The 16,055-nt window shown below is 40.2% G+C and overlaps 1 protein-coding gene across 3 annotated transcripts in view; it reads left to right on the top strand.

Moving 5' to 3' along the window:
* intu (inturned planar cell polarity protein) overlaps positions 1 to 16,055 on the top strand; it is a 32,850-nt gene that overhangs the window by 11,475 nt on the left and 5,320 nt on the right. For all 3 annotated transcript variants that reach the window (XM_088624696.1, XM_088624694.1, XM_088624684.1), the window contains exons 3-11: positions 1,470 to 1,555; positions 8,161 to 8,367; positions 10,045 to 10,163; positions 10,811 to 10,900; positions 11,554 to 11,631; positions 11,819 to 12,002; positions 13,193 to 13,246; positions 14,882 to 14,944; positions 15,682 to 15,903. In XM_088624696.1, coding sequence (XP_088480822.1) covers positions 1,470 to 1,555; positions 8,161 to 8,367; positions 10,045 to 10,163; positions 10,811 to 10,900; positions 11,554 to 11,631; positions 11,819 to 12,002; positions 13,193 to 13,246; positions 14,882 to 14,944; positions 15,682 to 15,903 — 1,103 coding nt within the window. The remainder of the gene's footprint in view (positions 1 to 1,469; positions 1,556 to 8,160; positions 8,368 to 10,044; positions 10,164 to 10,810; positions 10,901 to 11,553; positions 11,632 to 11,818; positions 12,003 to 13,192; positions 13,247 to 14,881; positions 14,945 to 15,681; positions 15,904 to 16,055) is intronic.

The raw sequence follows: 16,055 nt of genomic DNA, 5'->3' as shown, positions 1-16,055 counted from the left end.
TGTGCAGCAGAACTCTGTAGCCACTGTGCAGAGCTTGAAGATTGATGTTTTAGCTTTAATTTAAGCCATAAACCAGGCATCTACTGTATACATTTCCAGAGATATTAAAAAAAGGTTTGAGGGGACATACTTCCAGGAGGAAATTGACTCTTTTCCTAGGGGTCATAAAAGGTTAAGAGCTACTTGGAAGTCAAGTGGTTCTGCTTGTCTACGATATAGGAGTTCTCGTTGAGCAACCAAACGTGGCCGCAGCCAGCTCTTCAGATAGCCCAAACTCTGCTCTGCCAGTCCAGCGCTCCCCTGGGATTCTCAAGCCACAGCCAGCTAGAATATAACTGAAAGCAGAACACACATTATAATAAATGAATCATGCATCACTGTTCTCCACTTGTATCTCCTACTTGTGGGGAAATCAAATAAGAGAAATACCTTTTCTGCCTCGGTAATTGTCATCATAAATCACAAGGTAGATAAGAGACCTCGCTGCGGGGTATTACTGCTCAAATATGTAAGATGTTTCCTTGCTGGGAGTTATTTCTTGAATTTTTCAGTAGCGTTGTGTTGTACTGCACGTGCAGGAACAAAAGATTGCAAGACATTTCCGAAGGTTTCCGTGCAAGACTGAAAAGGTAGCTAGGCCATCGACTGGGCCCCCAGCCAGAGAAGGCAGAATGCTGCCAGGGTAACCTGGAAAGACAGCGGGTAGACGGCCCGAGAGGGAGAAAATCGTCCTGTTTGTCCCACCGCCCTCCCCATGATAGTGTGGCTCATGGGCGAGGAGGCGGTCTTGAAATGGCCGATCTTCAGTCTCTTTGTGTTTCAGACCATGTAAATAAAGAGCATGTTTTTTTTGTCATACCTCTGTGTCTGTTTCCCCTGGACCTGCCTATTGAAAGATAACTTTGCCACACTACTGCGCCCCCTAGTGGTGTCACAACTCTGCGAAGAATCAACGGCTGGGAAGTGTTCAGCCAGGCGGTGGCTTTCAGATTATTCAGATGATTTTATCCTGTGTGTTGTCCCTGGGTCTGCATAGTGTCTTTTAATGAAAATGTGTTATTTGCAAACCCAACCTCTATACTTTGGCCTTGTATGTGACCTCAACTGAGATGAATCCTTACAGTGGGATTTCCTTTTAATCTTACCATCTGCTTCAACAATGTACAGTAGAATTGCGGTCTGATTGCGGAATGAGTGCTGTTCATGTACATTTTTTGTGTACAATATCATGGCTATAATGGATATGTTATCATGGAAGGCCATGTTACTCCACACAAGTGCAACGGCGATACGTTTTTTTTTCTCTTCCAAAATGTCCTGACAGACCTGCAGATCATTGAGGTGGTGTCAGGTCTTGCCTAAACACAGCAGAAATCAATATTTCAACTCCTGCTTTTCTCACGATGTGAGGTGTGAGAGCTGTTGGAGGATTCCATGCCCCCTGAAGACCTCGTTTTCTCTTCTTGCAGGAGACGTTCTCGTAGCGGTCAACGATGTCGATGTCACGTCGGAGAATATTGAAAGGGTCCTGTCCTGCATCCCAGGGCCTACACAGGTATGAAACTGTGTTCTCGGTACAGAACCCTACACAGCTGACATCCTGCTGGCACCGTTACTAGAGGAATGCAGTGAAAGTCCCAGAATCATGAAAAATAAACTTGCAAGACTTTTAATTACCCTCCTAAGAAAGATTCTGCACAGTTTCACAACTGAGGGGCTCAGTTTATGTTTCAGAGAAAATTGCCTTCTTCCATTCACTTTAAGGTGTTCGCTGAATGAAGCCCTTTGTCGTTCCAAAAAATATTTTTACATGATATAACAGGCTATGATGGTGTTTTTTTTAAAACAACAGATCTAAGTAGTTAAGCTTAGAACTTAGAAATTGACTACTCAGTTTAATCATAAATCTTCCTGTTTTGTGAGAGTAAGATCTTCTGATTTCTAAAGTTTAATATGAGGTTTCTCCACATTTGTAACTTTTCCTGTGAGATTACTGAAAGAGAATGGTCCTTATTTTCCTTAAGGATGTGTCACTGTGTCATTGTATTAAACAGACATCCATCTACTCCTTTTCAGTAACTGCTTTATCCTTTAAAGGATGTGGTGAACTGTGGAGTCTAACCTAGCAGGCAGGGGGAGGAAGGCAGTACACTTTCGATGAGACACCTTCACGTTGCAGGACAAAGACATGCACTCACATGTATATACTGGAGAGTGGAAAATGTACAAATTCTAATCATCTAAAAATGTACTAGACCAGGAGTTTAAGGAATTTTTAGGCTGATGAAACCCTTATTAAGAAAACGTTCTAAAGATGGACTGAAAAGAAAAAGTAAATCAAACTATAACTTCATATAGGCATTAACAAGCATATCTGTGAATGAAATCTGACACAACTGTGCGAGTGTTCCAGTTGACAGGTAATCATTGCAAGGAAATGCTGGACAACATTTTTTCTTAGCTGTTTATTTCCAATGGACATTTGAAAATGCAGCTCTTGCGCTTGATCAGTCTTCGAAGTTTCCACAGACTTGGGATAGCACTGCTACTTTCTGTCATTGCAGTCACTGGGTGTGACAGTAGGTGTCACATGACTGCTTGTACAAGTTTTCATTTCTGCTGTGAATACTTTTGGTTTCCCATCGGGAATGCATAGCGTTTTTTGTGTGCTTTTGTCCTTTCATCTAAAAAAAAAAATCCAGACTACACAGTAGACTACAGAGGAAAATGGGGGAATAAAACAAAGGATATTTTTGATGGGAACTTTATGATTGCGTAAATTATATACATAGTTCTAAAATTCTGCAGATTTTATCTTCAGTCCTAACCACTGAAACCATAGCGGCCAAAGTTCTTAGCAATTAAAAGGTCCTCTAAATGTAATGTGGTTATTTAGATGAGCAGTTCTGAACTGCGCTGCCTACAGAGGGAACAAGGCAAGAGTGAATTTGCAGGCACTGAACTTTTTTAATATGCTCTAAGTAGGTTCGTAAATCACAGTGTTAAAGAAGCAGTGTCTATAACTTGCTTGTTCCTTGCTATTAAATGTGATGGAAATAGTCACATTTGTCTTTGCCATCATAAGAATCCAAAATATTCATGAGGGACTCAAGACTGCTCCTTAAGAAGTGTTTAAGCTGACTAGTTATGAGAGCATCCTAAATTTCTGCTGGCATACACTGACTCACTTGTGTTTTAAAAGATGCAAGCAGTGTGCTTTCACTTTTTCTACACATAGTCTTAAGACACAATCACCATGTTCTTGCAGGAAGTCAGTGAAAAATGCACAGACATTATGTAAAAGGGTTGGGAGTCCGTGATCATAGAGGCACATATTTAGCTAAAGAGAGTAGGACTGAACTGTCCATAAGAGAAGGGCATAAGGAATATAATAGACATAAAGAACAAAATTTTCCAGTGGGTATTCGTGCTTCTAGTTTTCTTCCCCCGACCTCTCCTGTGACACAAAGATAAAAGTTTAGGTTTTGTTACACAAAATTTATATTTTTTTAAATGCTTCGTAATCCAGAAGGTAAGTGAAAACTGTTATAATGATGGCTAACGGGGAAAATAGACCCAATTTACTTTAAGTATAAGCTGTTTTGCTGAGTATAAACCAGAGCACAGTAGATAATCACAGTAAGCAAGTATGACACGTAAACTTCGCTGTGTGTACCCCACAGCAATTTATGAAGCAGCAACTAACCTGATGTTAATAAGGATTGACATTGTGTTCCTCATCCATAAAGCCCTTCTTCAATAAAGGGTCTTAAAGTCAGTGGTAAAAATAAAATGGCAAAAATGAGCTTATGAAATGTTGCTGTTAAACTGGGTCAGGGAAGAGAAGAGTCAGTGGTTCAGCTGAGGGAAATCTAATCGTTAAGTAACGCCAGGGTTAGTTGGGGAAAAACATACAGTACATAATTTGTCATTTTGCAGATGTACCTCTCTTCCATCATAATGAAGGGGACTCTACAGTATTACAGTACCTTTCTCTCAAACAGGGCAAGAATTTTGCTCATCTCCGCCAGCTCATCATACCCGAGCTTCGCCAAAGCGAAGATGCTGAGCAGACGAGAATAAACGGCTGTCATTCACAAGCAAGTGTCGCGGAGTTTGTGGCCATGCAGAACTCTTGTCAAACAACCAACAGCTTCAGGAGGCGGACATTCTCTTTTAGTTGGTTTCATAAACCTTAAGCATAGACAGATTTTTTTCATCTTTACAGCTGCAATCTCTGTCTGTGTCTCCGTTTACTCCATAAAAGGGGGTTTTAAAATTATACGGTGCGCAGTGACTAATCCAGTCATGGCAAAAAACTACAGCTGTAGCGGCACGATTAGAAAACCACAGGAAGAGCACAATTATGTTGCAGCCTTGTCAGCGCAATTGATCCGAAGGCGCAACCAAATAGTGCATTCAAAAGATGCAAAGGGTGTAATGTTTTTTGTTCTGTATCTTTGCAACCTGCTTTTTACACTGGAAGTCTCTGTAAATAGGAGCACAAGATCTTGCAGTGAGGGGATGAGATATTGAAAGGGGGATGCGAGATGCTGCTCTTTTATGATGTGGTACAAATCAGTGTTAATTTTTTGAAGTGGTGAGCTCTGTGCTCTTTTAATAATGTGTCTCTGGATGCCTTACCTGCCATATTGAACTTTTTCCCAGGTTTTTTTCTAACTTCTTTCCTATATGGGCATTTGCCAGCTGACTTGTTAATCACCCTCTTATGTGCTGCCCCAGGAGGGAAGGAAATAATTGTTGTTAAGAGCGAGGAAATGTTGTTTGAATTAGTGAACCCCAGCCTCCTCCCGTATCATTAAGATCATTAATTTTGCTTGGGTATTTCAACATGCAAGGCCCAACGATTAAAAAAAAACAGCTTCCTTTATTATTTTGCTTAAGCAAACCATTATTGAGGCAGTCGTTTTTTATAGTAATACGCTCATATTAAACATCCTGAGAGAGGCTGATTAGTGTTTAATGTTTCTGTGTGCTCTGGTAAGTGGTTGCTGCGAAACAGTGAAAGCAAAATCCTATAACTCCAAAACAACTGTCCTCTGATGCTTTTAAATGCACTGTCCTTGGATACGAAGCATACACTATGTGCTTGCCTCGTTATAGTAATTAACAGTACAGGATGTACTGTAACACTGCAGTTATTTTTATTGTAACAGCTAATTGTTTAATTGGTCAGGTTTCAGGTAACAAATGTGAAACCTTTATCACTTTTCTAAGGAGAGTTAGAAACTAAAAAGCACTGACAGGTTATGAATGGTAGTGTCACTAGTAAATGTGGTTAGGTGTTAAATGAAAGTGAATTTAAAATGTAGCTGGACATTTGCTCTTGCAGCTCCTAATTCTCAATTTTGAGAACGGACAGTAACCAGCTATCTGTCTTTCTTATTAAAAGTTTGCTTTTTGCAGGTAGCACACAATGGAAGATTTTAAAAGGCCATGTATTGTGTCAAAGTAAGGTTGTGTAATTTCGTTACTTTTGTACGATGTGAATCGGAACTGTTACATTTCTTTTTCTGTGTCTTTTTTCCTGTCTTAGTGCTTAGAAATTCAAGAAGTAGTTCCATATGTCAGTACATAAAAATTGCCGTCTATTAAGAACCATGATATCATGGTGCATCTGGCCCCTGCTATTATCTCCCATCTGGCGCTGTGCAAAAGTAGAAATTAATGCAGCTTCCTTGGTTTGATGCTGACCATTTTCAAGGATCGGATGATCAAGGGTGAGTGAGTCTGCAGAGGACAGTGACAGCTGAAACCATTGCAGGGAAGCCTTTAATGACAGGCTCCCATTTTAACTCTCAAGGATGGAAAGAGCCCAGAAGCGAGGGCTTAGTCAAAGTCCAAATGCGCACGGCTCGTGCACGTCAGTAGTGGTCAGCCAAGAGGATGGGAAGACTGGAGGCCGAACGTTTCTCGATTTTCAAGTTACCTTGGCTGCGCGTACTAGAGTGTGAAGTGCCGGCGGGTCCGTTTACATTTCCTGCGCTGACATTTGAGCCTGGCAATTCCATGACTGCACGGAAGGGGTCGGCTGAGCATCACTCTGGCAAGGGTTGTACAGTATGTGTGTTTGCTGAGCAAGCTAATTTTCCCTCGACTCAGACAGCTTTATTACAGTATGGAGGATAAGACACTGGTGTGGCGCTTTGTCCAGCTGTGGCTAAGAGTTTTTACTTTTTTTTAAAAACGTTTGCAGCTCAGTATTTAAGGGGACATTTCATAAAGCTGAAACGGCCATATTAACAATGGAACAGTTATTTGTCATCATTCTATCATCCGTTAATTCATTATTTTATGAGCCAGCAGCCCTGGTGCCCTCATTAAAACGCATTGCTTCGATTTCTCATGCATAAACGTCTGTCTCTGACCAAACCAGTCAGTTAGCATTTGTAACACTGCTTAGAAATCTGTTTACCAAATCCTCTCACAATAGCTATCACTTTTCAGTAATCCTTGTGCTCTAGCATACATGTGTATTGCATAAAGCTATGCAATATGCAGACCTTGTATCATCCCTAGCCTCTATTCGTAGGAAACAGGGCTATGTACACTGTGTTATCATTCTAAATATCAGAGCTGTTTTGTTTGTATACAGTACATACAAGCTTGTGTTTTTCCTGGTTTAGTGAGTTTATACTACTTCTAAATTTTAACAAGGTACAGTAAACCCAAATTACTGCTTTTCATAACAGACATCAAAGCCTGCCTTACTCAGCTCATGCCATTGATTGCATGTTTCAAAATGTGTACAAATTACAATAGTAACATCTTGGTTTATTTTTTTAGCTGCATACATTTGGGAACTTTAATATAATGAAAGTATCCAGGAAGTTTGGGACCAGCTATCCAGCCCTGTTGATCAGGCCAAGACCCTAGTTTCTTTTAAGAAAAAGGTGGAGATTCTTGCTTCAATTAGCTATAAACTAATAACTAAGGATAGGCATATAGGCTTAATACTACTAGATGGGCAGAATGTCTTCCTCTAGTTTATGTTATTAATTACACTTCCTAAATGACGTGAACTCTTTTTCCCGAATGAATCACAAATGGAAAATATTTTTTTTTATATTTATACTGAAAATGTTTATTTGTTGCTCTCTTGCCAGACCGGAAATTAAGAACACATGAGGAAAATTCCAGCATGCATCTGAAATGAGCAAAGTTATTCTTATTTCAAATCGCTCAAAGAGTTTTTGTTATAATCCATGCCACTGCTTGTTCATCTGTTCATCTCTGCTTGGCGATGTGTTCATCACTTTAATTTATTTTATCAGGAGTTCAATGACACAGTTCCAAAATATATTTTTCTTGAGTCAAGAAGTCAGGTGTCTTTTTCTCTTTTCCTTTTGTAAATCAAACATGCTGCAGTGTGAAATATCCTAATCAAGTACCAGTGGCCGTGTTTAAATAGGATACAAGTGGAAACCATGCGGCTTTTCATTTTAAACTGAGAGCTACTATAGAGGCACTCAAGGGTTGGGGGAATGTGAAACAAGCTAACCATCCATGTTATGAAGTCAATAACCTGGATTCTTTCAAGAAACAGCTGGATGAGATCCTTGGATCAGTAAACTACTAAATACCAAATGGGCTAGAAAGCCCGTTGCCTCCTATTGTGTAAGGTTTCTTATTATCTGTTCTTGACACGAAGAACAGTGGAAGGTGCTACATGCTCTCAACATGATCACTGTCTGTGATACATACACATACTGTATAGCGTCTTGTACACAGCTGCACAAAGCCATCTGCTTGTCGTTGTCTGCAGGAATGTACTCCCAAGGCCTCTTTGCCCGTGTACTGGATTTCACTGTTTCACGAGAAGGAACTTTTCTACATAAGAGATTGTAGAAGTCTGGAACAAACATCCCAACCATGTTGTCTGTAGTGTGTATTTGCTTCTTACTAGAAATGGCTGCTCACCTAGTTACTAAAATCGAAATGAGCCGCTGAATGTGTGCCTAATGGCATCTTCTCATTTGCAGACTTTCTTATGTTTATCATGTGATTCACCTACCCCAGGTACAAATGTACCTCGGCGTGGCTTTTTCTCCCCAATTCATCAAAAGACGTTGCACCAAAAAAATGACGGAAACGTTTACACCAAAAATCTGACTGTGTTGAATTGTTTTTTTTACTCAGGTGAAGCTAACGTTTGAGACCGCCTCCTTCGATGCTGAAGGGACCGACTCCGAGCATCTCAACCGTAAACCGTCGCAACCTGTGAGCAACCTGGTCAAGCTTTTGTGGGGTGAAGATGCCGTGGAACTCCAGATGTCTATCGGCAACATTCCTCACATAGTAATGTACCTGTCCCTCAAACTGGACTCGGAGTCTCCAAAAGAGGAAGTAGGTCTAATGGTCTGGTAGATCTCATTTTCTACCAAAGCCTCCTGTTTGTGGTTTTTTGCGTATCCTCTGCTTGTCTCAGTACGATTCTGTGCAAAAGCCCTGAACACTTGCTTAGCACAAGAAGAAGTATTTCAGTCTGAAGACTCAGCTCACTGCTGCTGACAAGTACAGTAGGTGTCTCAGCGTCTCTCTGCATAATACACAGCCTGGCTAAAGACGCCTCCATAGTAGACTTTCATTCTTAGGTCGTTCTTCGGGATTATTGTGTGTGTTGAAATTATGTTTAGAGGGCTATAGAAAAAAAGATCAAAACCAAACAAAAAATCCGTAACATAACACATTTTTTCTGTGTTTATTTTATTACTTGGCATTGCTAGTTTTCTCAAGCTGCCAATTGCCACACTCTCCAGTGTGAACTATAAAAACAGATGAGAAGCAGAGCCTTAGGCTGCAGGTGAAATCTTGTGTTACAAGGAGCATTTGATGCTGCGCATATAATTTTAAGAACTGCAGCGCTCTTTTGTGAAACCTCTAAGGTCATGCCACCATTGTAACTAATGTAAAATAGAAATCTTGCATCATAAGTATTGCATGTCTGCTTGAGTTTGATGAGCTAGCAGCTGGTAAATGTATATAATTGAGTCCAGTTCATTTCTTAGCCTCAGTGTATTTTGTTTCTTGGTGGCACAAATTCATCTGCTTTGCTTACCATGCAAGCATGTTAAATGAATTTAAATTGAAAGTCTCTCCGTAATTTGATTTCCACTGTGCTATGGCCATGTTTTACAGCATCTTAGAAAAGCAGACTTGCAAAGTCTTTAAGACTTGTTATTTCCTGTACCGATGTGTCTTTTATTTTTTAATTAAGATTTTTCCAAGTTTTTATTTTTTTATTTTCTCTGCGCCGAAATGGTGCTGTTATTGGAGCCAAAGAATTAAGGACATTCTTTGTTCAAGTCTTTATGATTTGAAATCTAGGTTAATGAGACGGAGAGAAATCACACAAAAAGGAGCTGAGAGATAATTTCTCTTGAGAACATTCTTTAGGCCATTTTCCTCTAACAATGTTTTACTTAAGGGACAGTTTTGTCATTAACATTCCATGTCTGTGTTTGTCAGCAACATAAAAGGCCATTCTGCAAAGCTCAGGGAAGACCTGTGCTGTGCTTCTTTCAAACAGATCGTTTGTTTTGCTTCTCGTTTCCTTGGTTGTGAAGCTGGGTCGCTGGAAGAGTTCTGTAGAGCTCAGATCAGAGGCAGAATGTCTCTCATTAAACTTGCTTGGTTGCCAGTTACCGTTTTAAACTTAAATGGTTGTATAAAAAAATCCTAATTAGCTGCTAGCTAAATTCTATTCATGAGCAACTCTGTTCTTACTAAAAATGCAGGCAGTTGGTTTTTGAACAGGTTGGAAGGATAATTCCTGCATTTTTTATTTTAAATTATTTCAAGACCTGGATTAGGAGAGACTTAGCAGTCCACACTACTTATACTGCTGTGAATAAGAATAAGAATAATTTATTAGTTATATAAATAAATATATATATTTATATCTCAACTCTGAGAGCTGGACATAGGTTGTTACTTATTGGTTACATTCTACTGTCAGATGTGGCAGAGGTTTCTGTACAGAGTTTTTGTTTCCTGTTGAATTAACTCCTTCTTTTCTCACAGCAAGAAATTATCTACCAGTATCCAGTATCTGAGGCCTCTAAGCAGCTGAAGGGAGTAAGGGGAATATTTCTCACTCTCTGTGACATGCTCGAAGGTGTGACTGGAGGACAGATTGTCAGGTATAGATCTAAACCGCCACCCATGCATGCACTAAATAAATTCATCCCATACAGGGCTGTGGCTTTGATTCAACTTAACTTTCTGTCTCGTGTTCAAAGCTGGTGTGACTAATTGGAGTCCCTGCAATAAACAAAAAAACAGCCTGGATATTTCTATCACGATAATGTGAAGACATAGGTTTAGAAACTAAGAGAAAGCTCAGGGAAGAAAACCACTGCCCTCCCATCCCGTGCCGCAGACGTGAATTCTAATTCCTTACACTTATATAGAGCTTTTCTAGACTCAAAGCGCTTTACAGGTAATGGGGACTCCCCTCCACCACCACCAATGTGCAGCACCCACCTGGATGATGCAACGGGAGCCATAGTGCACCAGTACGCTCACCAGCTGTCAGCGGAGAGTAAATTCCGCTCTTTTTGTGCCTGTTTCCCAGCATCCCTCCACATAACCCCTTGGTCACTGCGAATGGCTTCCCGTTGTAATTACCAGGCTGACTTTCCTTGGCAAGAGGTTTTCCTCTTGGAAAAGTGCAGTGTGCATTTCAGTTCCTCTGTGCATAGGTGCGAATATGTAAATGGCTGGAACTGCCTGTGACAGTAAGTAAGAGGTGCATCGGTACAGTAGGTCATTTTCTCTGTTGTCTCAGCTCTACACTGCTGCTGGGTAAGCACCTGGTCCATGTGGGCTACTGGAAAGAAGGAGACAACCTGCTGGTCATCGGCTTGCCTGCAGAAAGGTGAGGGTGCGAGCTGTCAACTCCAAGCTTGAATTTAATTTAGAGTAAAAGCTTCCCCCCCTCCTCCCAATTAGAACTACCGCTTCCTGCATGTCCATATTTTGCTTAATCCTTAAAGTAGGATATAATAGCTACAGAATTCCTGGTCCTTTTTTTGTGAATTTTGCTTTCAAAACGTTTTTAAAGGCACAGGTGTCACAGGAATTTTAAGTGTTTAAATTTCACTGCAGAATGACTCAGCATCTAGTAAGTTGGCTACCATTGGACATGCTTCACCAGGCAGGAGTCTTGTCAAAAGTGTAATATAGGTGAAGCATGGTCAGTGCAGTCCATATATCCGTCAAACTAGTTTGTGAAAATCATGAAAAAGTGTCTAACCTACCTATTTAGGATGTATGTTTGTCATATACTGTACTGTATGTCATCTATCCAGACAAGCTTTTTTGTTGTTACTGAACTCGGTACTAAATTGCATATAGTTAGGCTCCAGGTACTGTACTTGACATCTTCACCCCAGTACATGAAGAATAATCGTCTCGCATCTTTTAATAGGCAAAGAAGAGGCAACACTAAAGTACCTAGGCTTAAGTACTGTTTATAGCTTAGAGTTGTGTTATTATCTCCGCTATTTTTAATTGTTTTTTTTTTTCAAGGGTTCCACTTCTACACCTGAAAAATGTGGTTGGCGGTTTGGTCCGGACACTGAAAGTCATGTACAGCTCCTTAGACAGGTTTGTTTTGCTTCACTCCTTTCTTCCATGACTTCATGTGTTCTTGTGCTCCTGGACATCTGAAGCCTTGTGTATGATGGATTATAGAATGAGGACAGGTGTCCAAGGCTGCTTTTGGAGGTAGTTCAGAGTCACCGGGTACAGCTGGATGTTGTCCTGAAGCTTCTCCTTCTTCTTCCCTGTGCAGTGCTTTCTGTGAGGCTGACAACATGCCTCGATTGGACCATTTCTTCTGCCTGTTCTTCCAGCAGCTCATCCAGCTGCCTAAGCCGAATGGCAGCCCCAGCTCTCAGCCGCTCGATATTTCTAGTAATTTGTTTTTGAACAGTTTGCCCGCAGTGCGCTGGCTGACATTACCCCAGGAGATCAAGGTAAATTCCATCTGTAACTGACTGTTGCCGCCTGACAATGTTTTGTGTCGTTTTTATTTCCAACTGAAGAATAGATCTTTCAGTTGGCAGTGGTATTATCTAGCCAGTGCTGCGTTTCTCAGTTCTGATTCCTTTTAAACTGAAGTGACTGCAGCTGTAGACTTAACCACCTTCGACTTTCATCAGTCTCTATTTCAAGCAGAAAGTTTATTCTCAATGTGGTTTATGGAAAGCACTCTCAAACGTGAAACTGCAGTTCATGGGGGTGATTGGATTGTGTTCCAGTGTTCTGTGGTCATGCTGCCACCTGCTGTTATGTAGTTATAGCTCCGAAAGTCTTGAAAATCCTCATACTTAACAATTTATCTTAAGTTGCCCTCACAGTGTAGCATTTAACCAAGTCGGAAGATTTGGTAAGTGAATTGAGAACGAACCTAAATAAAGTATAGACTCTATATTTGATTGCATGGAGTATGTTCAGTTACATTTCTTTTTCTGTATTTACAGTAGAAATCTCTCTGCTCAAACTTTACAGTGACCTTGACCTTGCTGTAACTCATGTCACTAACCCTTCCACATTTCATGCATTTTTAACTTCATCCATAATGATGATTATTATTGTATTTAATTTACTCAAATTATCTGCAGCTTTAACGTTCTATAGTACTGTGCAACTTTGGAACAACTTTCGACTGCCGTTTATTTTAGTAGTCATGCCTTGTTTGTTTATGAGGTTGGTCAGATCACCTGGGTGATGTCTCTGAAAAACTGCATTAATTCCAGCTGAACCAAAATCACAATCGCAGCCCTGAAGGTTTTATACCTCAGTGGGAATGCAGTGCCCTGCCAGGTTAAAGTTAAACCCCCCTTTTATATCCTGATCTCAGTAAACCCAGATCGGCATTCCTTTTAATAAATATGTGCTTTGCGAATAAAATAAAAACGTTCTTTCTATGGGTTCCCTGCAAGTCGATTCACTGGAAGTTTACAGAATGTTTTCAGCTCCTTCTATATTTTCCTTTCCACAAGATTAATAATTATTTTGAGAAAGTCTCTCAGCTGCGACAAACTTTATCATCACATCTTAATTTGGCATCATTGAGAACAAAATGCAGTAAGCATATATATTTAACTGTATAATGCTCGTTTGTTCTACCTTAACATTATTATGTTGTTTAATTTGCTTTTAGGTGGAAATCGATACAGTTTTGTCTGATTTTGAATCATCAGATTTCGGAGACATGGTAAATAAAAGATAGTTTAACTCTTATGGCCCTTTTGAACATTTTTTTTTATTCTTGTTATCCTGCCCTTTTTAACTTCTATTCAAAACTAAAGCCCAGATTAGATCAAAATTTTGGTTTACATAGTACAGATCCAGTATTTGATTATGCTGGCTAGAAGCAGGTCAACTCTGGCAAACAGAAAGCTACCCTCAAGTAATAGGTCTATAAGTTACCATTGGCAGGTGGATGTAAAATTTAATTCAGTCTCACTCTGAAAACAGACATTGCAATTTTGAGCATGTGGTTCTCATTTATGTGGTGCTTCATGTAAGCTGAAATTATTAAATTGGTTTAGAAATTTTCAAAATTCCCCTGGCAGTAAAACATGTATTATTTTCTTATTTTTGTTTTTAAATTGACGCTTCATCCTTTTTAGCGCACTTGGCTTTGTTACATCATTGCCTACCAGTTTCCAGTTTGCTCCATTTCTGGTAATTGCTAGAAAATTGACCACCTGCAAAGCTGTTGAATTGTTCGTCCTTTGCCTTCCTGTTGTGTTGAATTTTCCATTTGCATCTGCATTCCTGTTATTGGTATCTGTGTGAACGTTTGCCTTGAAACTTTTTAAAGCAAAGCTGAATTGGAAGGATGCAAATCGCTGCTTCCTCACGTCCCCAGCAGGCAGTAACAATCATGGTGCGCCAGTCTGAACACGGCAAACACAGAAGCCTTTATGGGGAAGTTAACAACCCGTGTCTTCATGTGATTGAATGCAGACAAGTCAGAACACCCAAAGATAAATCCAATGATTTATTCCTAATAAAAATACTTTGAAAATGGTGGTTTGGAGAGGAGGGTGTGAGCGAGTTCAGTAAAACCTTTTGGGAGATTCCTATTGCTGTCATTCTGTCACAGACAAAACTATACCTGTTGCAGTACTGAGCCTTGAACCAGTTATAACCTGCCACAAATCCCATTCAACCCCATATGTTTTCAAAAAAAGAAAAAGAATAAATTGCTAGACTTACTTCGACCACATTAGGTTCTGCTAGTGCAGAAAGTTTGACAGATTGGTCAGGTGTCTTTTTCTCATCTTTAACACGTGTGTGATCCCCGTTTGTTCCTGTTTTGAGACCTCCTTTCATTTGGATTTGCACTTGATAGTTTCTCGGGTTTTTGCTGTGATCATTTAGCACTTTTAGTTTTTGGTTCACAATGTAACAAAAATGTTAAATGAATTACATCCCTATTGCAGTGTATACAAGCAGTGATTAAATAATTTTCAAAGAAATATGTCAACGAGTACCTTATAAATGTATTTTATAAGGCTCTTTATGAAACCATCTCTCTCACATGTGAAGTAGGTTGCGGTGTGCAATTCTCTGAACAGCCCAATTTAGCATAACAATTGGAGTAATGCTTTTTACAAAAAGATAGCTAATTTTCAAGGTGACAAAGAAGAAAGGGATAGGTCCTTCTCAGGTAGCTCTCTGAGTGCCTCAGCTAAATTATTTAGGTTGTCACTCCTTACAGATAATTAACCAGTCAAGCCATCTCCTTTAGCAGAAACCCGTTCCTGTAACGTCTAAGTTTGTGCTGTTCAATCATGTGAATGGCTGTGTGTTAACTCTTTTGTCCTCCCTTTATCTTCAGTCTGAAGATTACTATGACATGAGACGGCTTTATGTGATTCTGGGCTCGTGCTTGTTTTACAAGGTGAGGCTTGTCCCTGGTCTAAAAGTGTGAACACTGAGCTTCCAGTAGGTAACAGATAGTATCCAGCTTCTTTTTTTTTTAGTCCTGTCATGGATGCAATTACATTGAAATTGTATTCCATGCATCTCTGGGGTCTACAGTAGCTCTAATTGCAGATCATAGCTGAGCAACTTTGATTCAAATATTTATTAAGCCGGGGGATTTCTGTATCACCTAAACAAAGTACTCATTTGGACGTTCTTACCAGTGCTGGAAATGAAGGTCTCCTCTCTTTTTTAGCTGAGGGAATGTCTGTGCTTCAGATAAAAGATTTGACTTGTCTTCCAGTACAACCACTTTCTTTATCATCGTCTCTCTGCCCAGGCACCACTTTATGACAAGACCTTTTAGCACTTATATATATAAAACATTTTCGCTTTGCTTGTAGATTTTAGAGATGCGCTGTACACAAATCAGGTATAAGCCGACATTTCATTAAGTGGTACACAAAAGACGTTTAATGTCTTCATAGACTGGAAAGGTGTGCAGTCTCTTACCAGGACTGTAGAGTAACTTACCAGGAGTAACTCACCAGAGTGGCAGTGATTTCTTATTGATGGTTTCCAATTCCATAGGAATTAACTCAGGGGGAGAATACAAAGAGCTTGGCTGTGATTCTACAGTGCATCCAGAGGGCTGTTTTGTTTCATGCATTAAGGTCCTTCTTCGTTTTGTTTTTTGTTTGTTTTGTTTTGCAGGGCTATTTGATTGGAAACCATTTGCCAAAGGAGGACCTGCTGGACATTGCACTTTATTGTCACCACTACTGCCTGCTGCCCCTGGCCACAGAGCAGAGGATCGGGCAGCTGGTGATCTGGAGGGAGGTCTTTCCTCAACGCCAGTCTCAGCCCAGCGCGGAACCGGCCGCCCCAGGATACAGCGAGCCCAACGGGCGCTGCTTTCTGCTCATTGTCGGGCTGGTAAACACTTTCTCTCCCCCTCATCCCAGTGTTAAAGAAATCTGGCAATATTCCTCAAAAGGATCACGTTGCGTGAGAAAATATCCCAGTGTATGGGGAAAGGTGTAATGCACATCTTTGTTTCCATGTAACTTTACATTGTGCTGAAGAAA

Source organism: Lepisosteus platostomus, chromosome 1, assembly GCF_059453375.1.
Source record: "Lepisosteus platostomus isolate fLepPlt1 chromosome 1, fLepPlt1.hap1, whole genome shotgun sequence".
Classification (NCBI taxonomy): Eukaryota; Metazoa; Chordata; class Actinopteri; order Semionotiformes; family Lepisosteidae; genus Lepisosteus; species Lepisosteus platostomus.
This window is presented reverse-complemented; position numbering and strand designations above follow the sequence as displayed.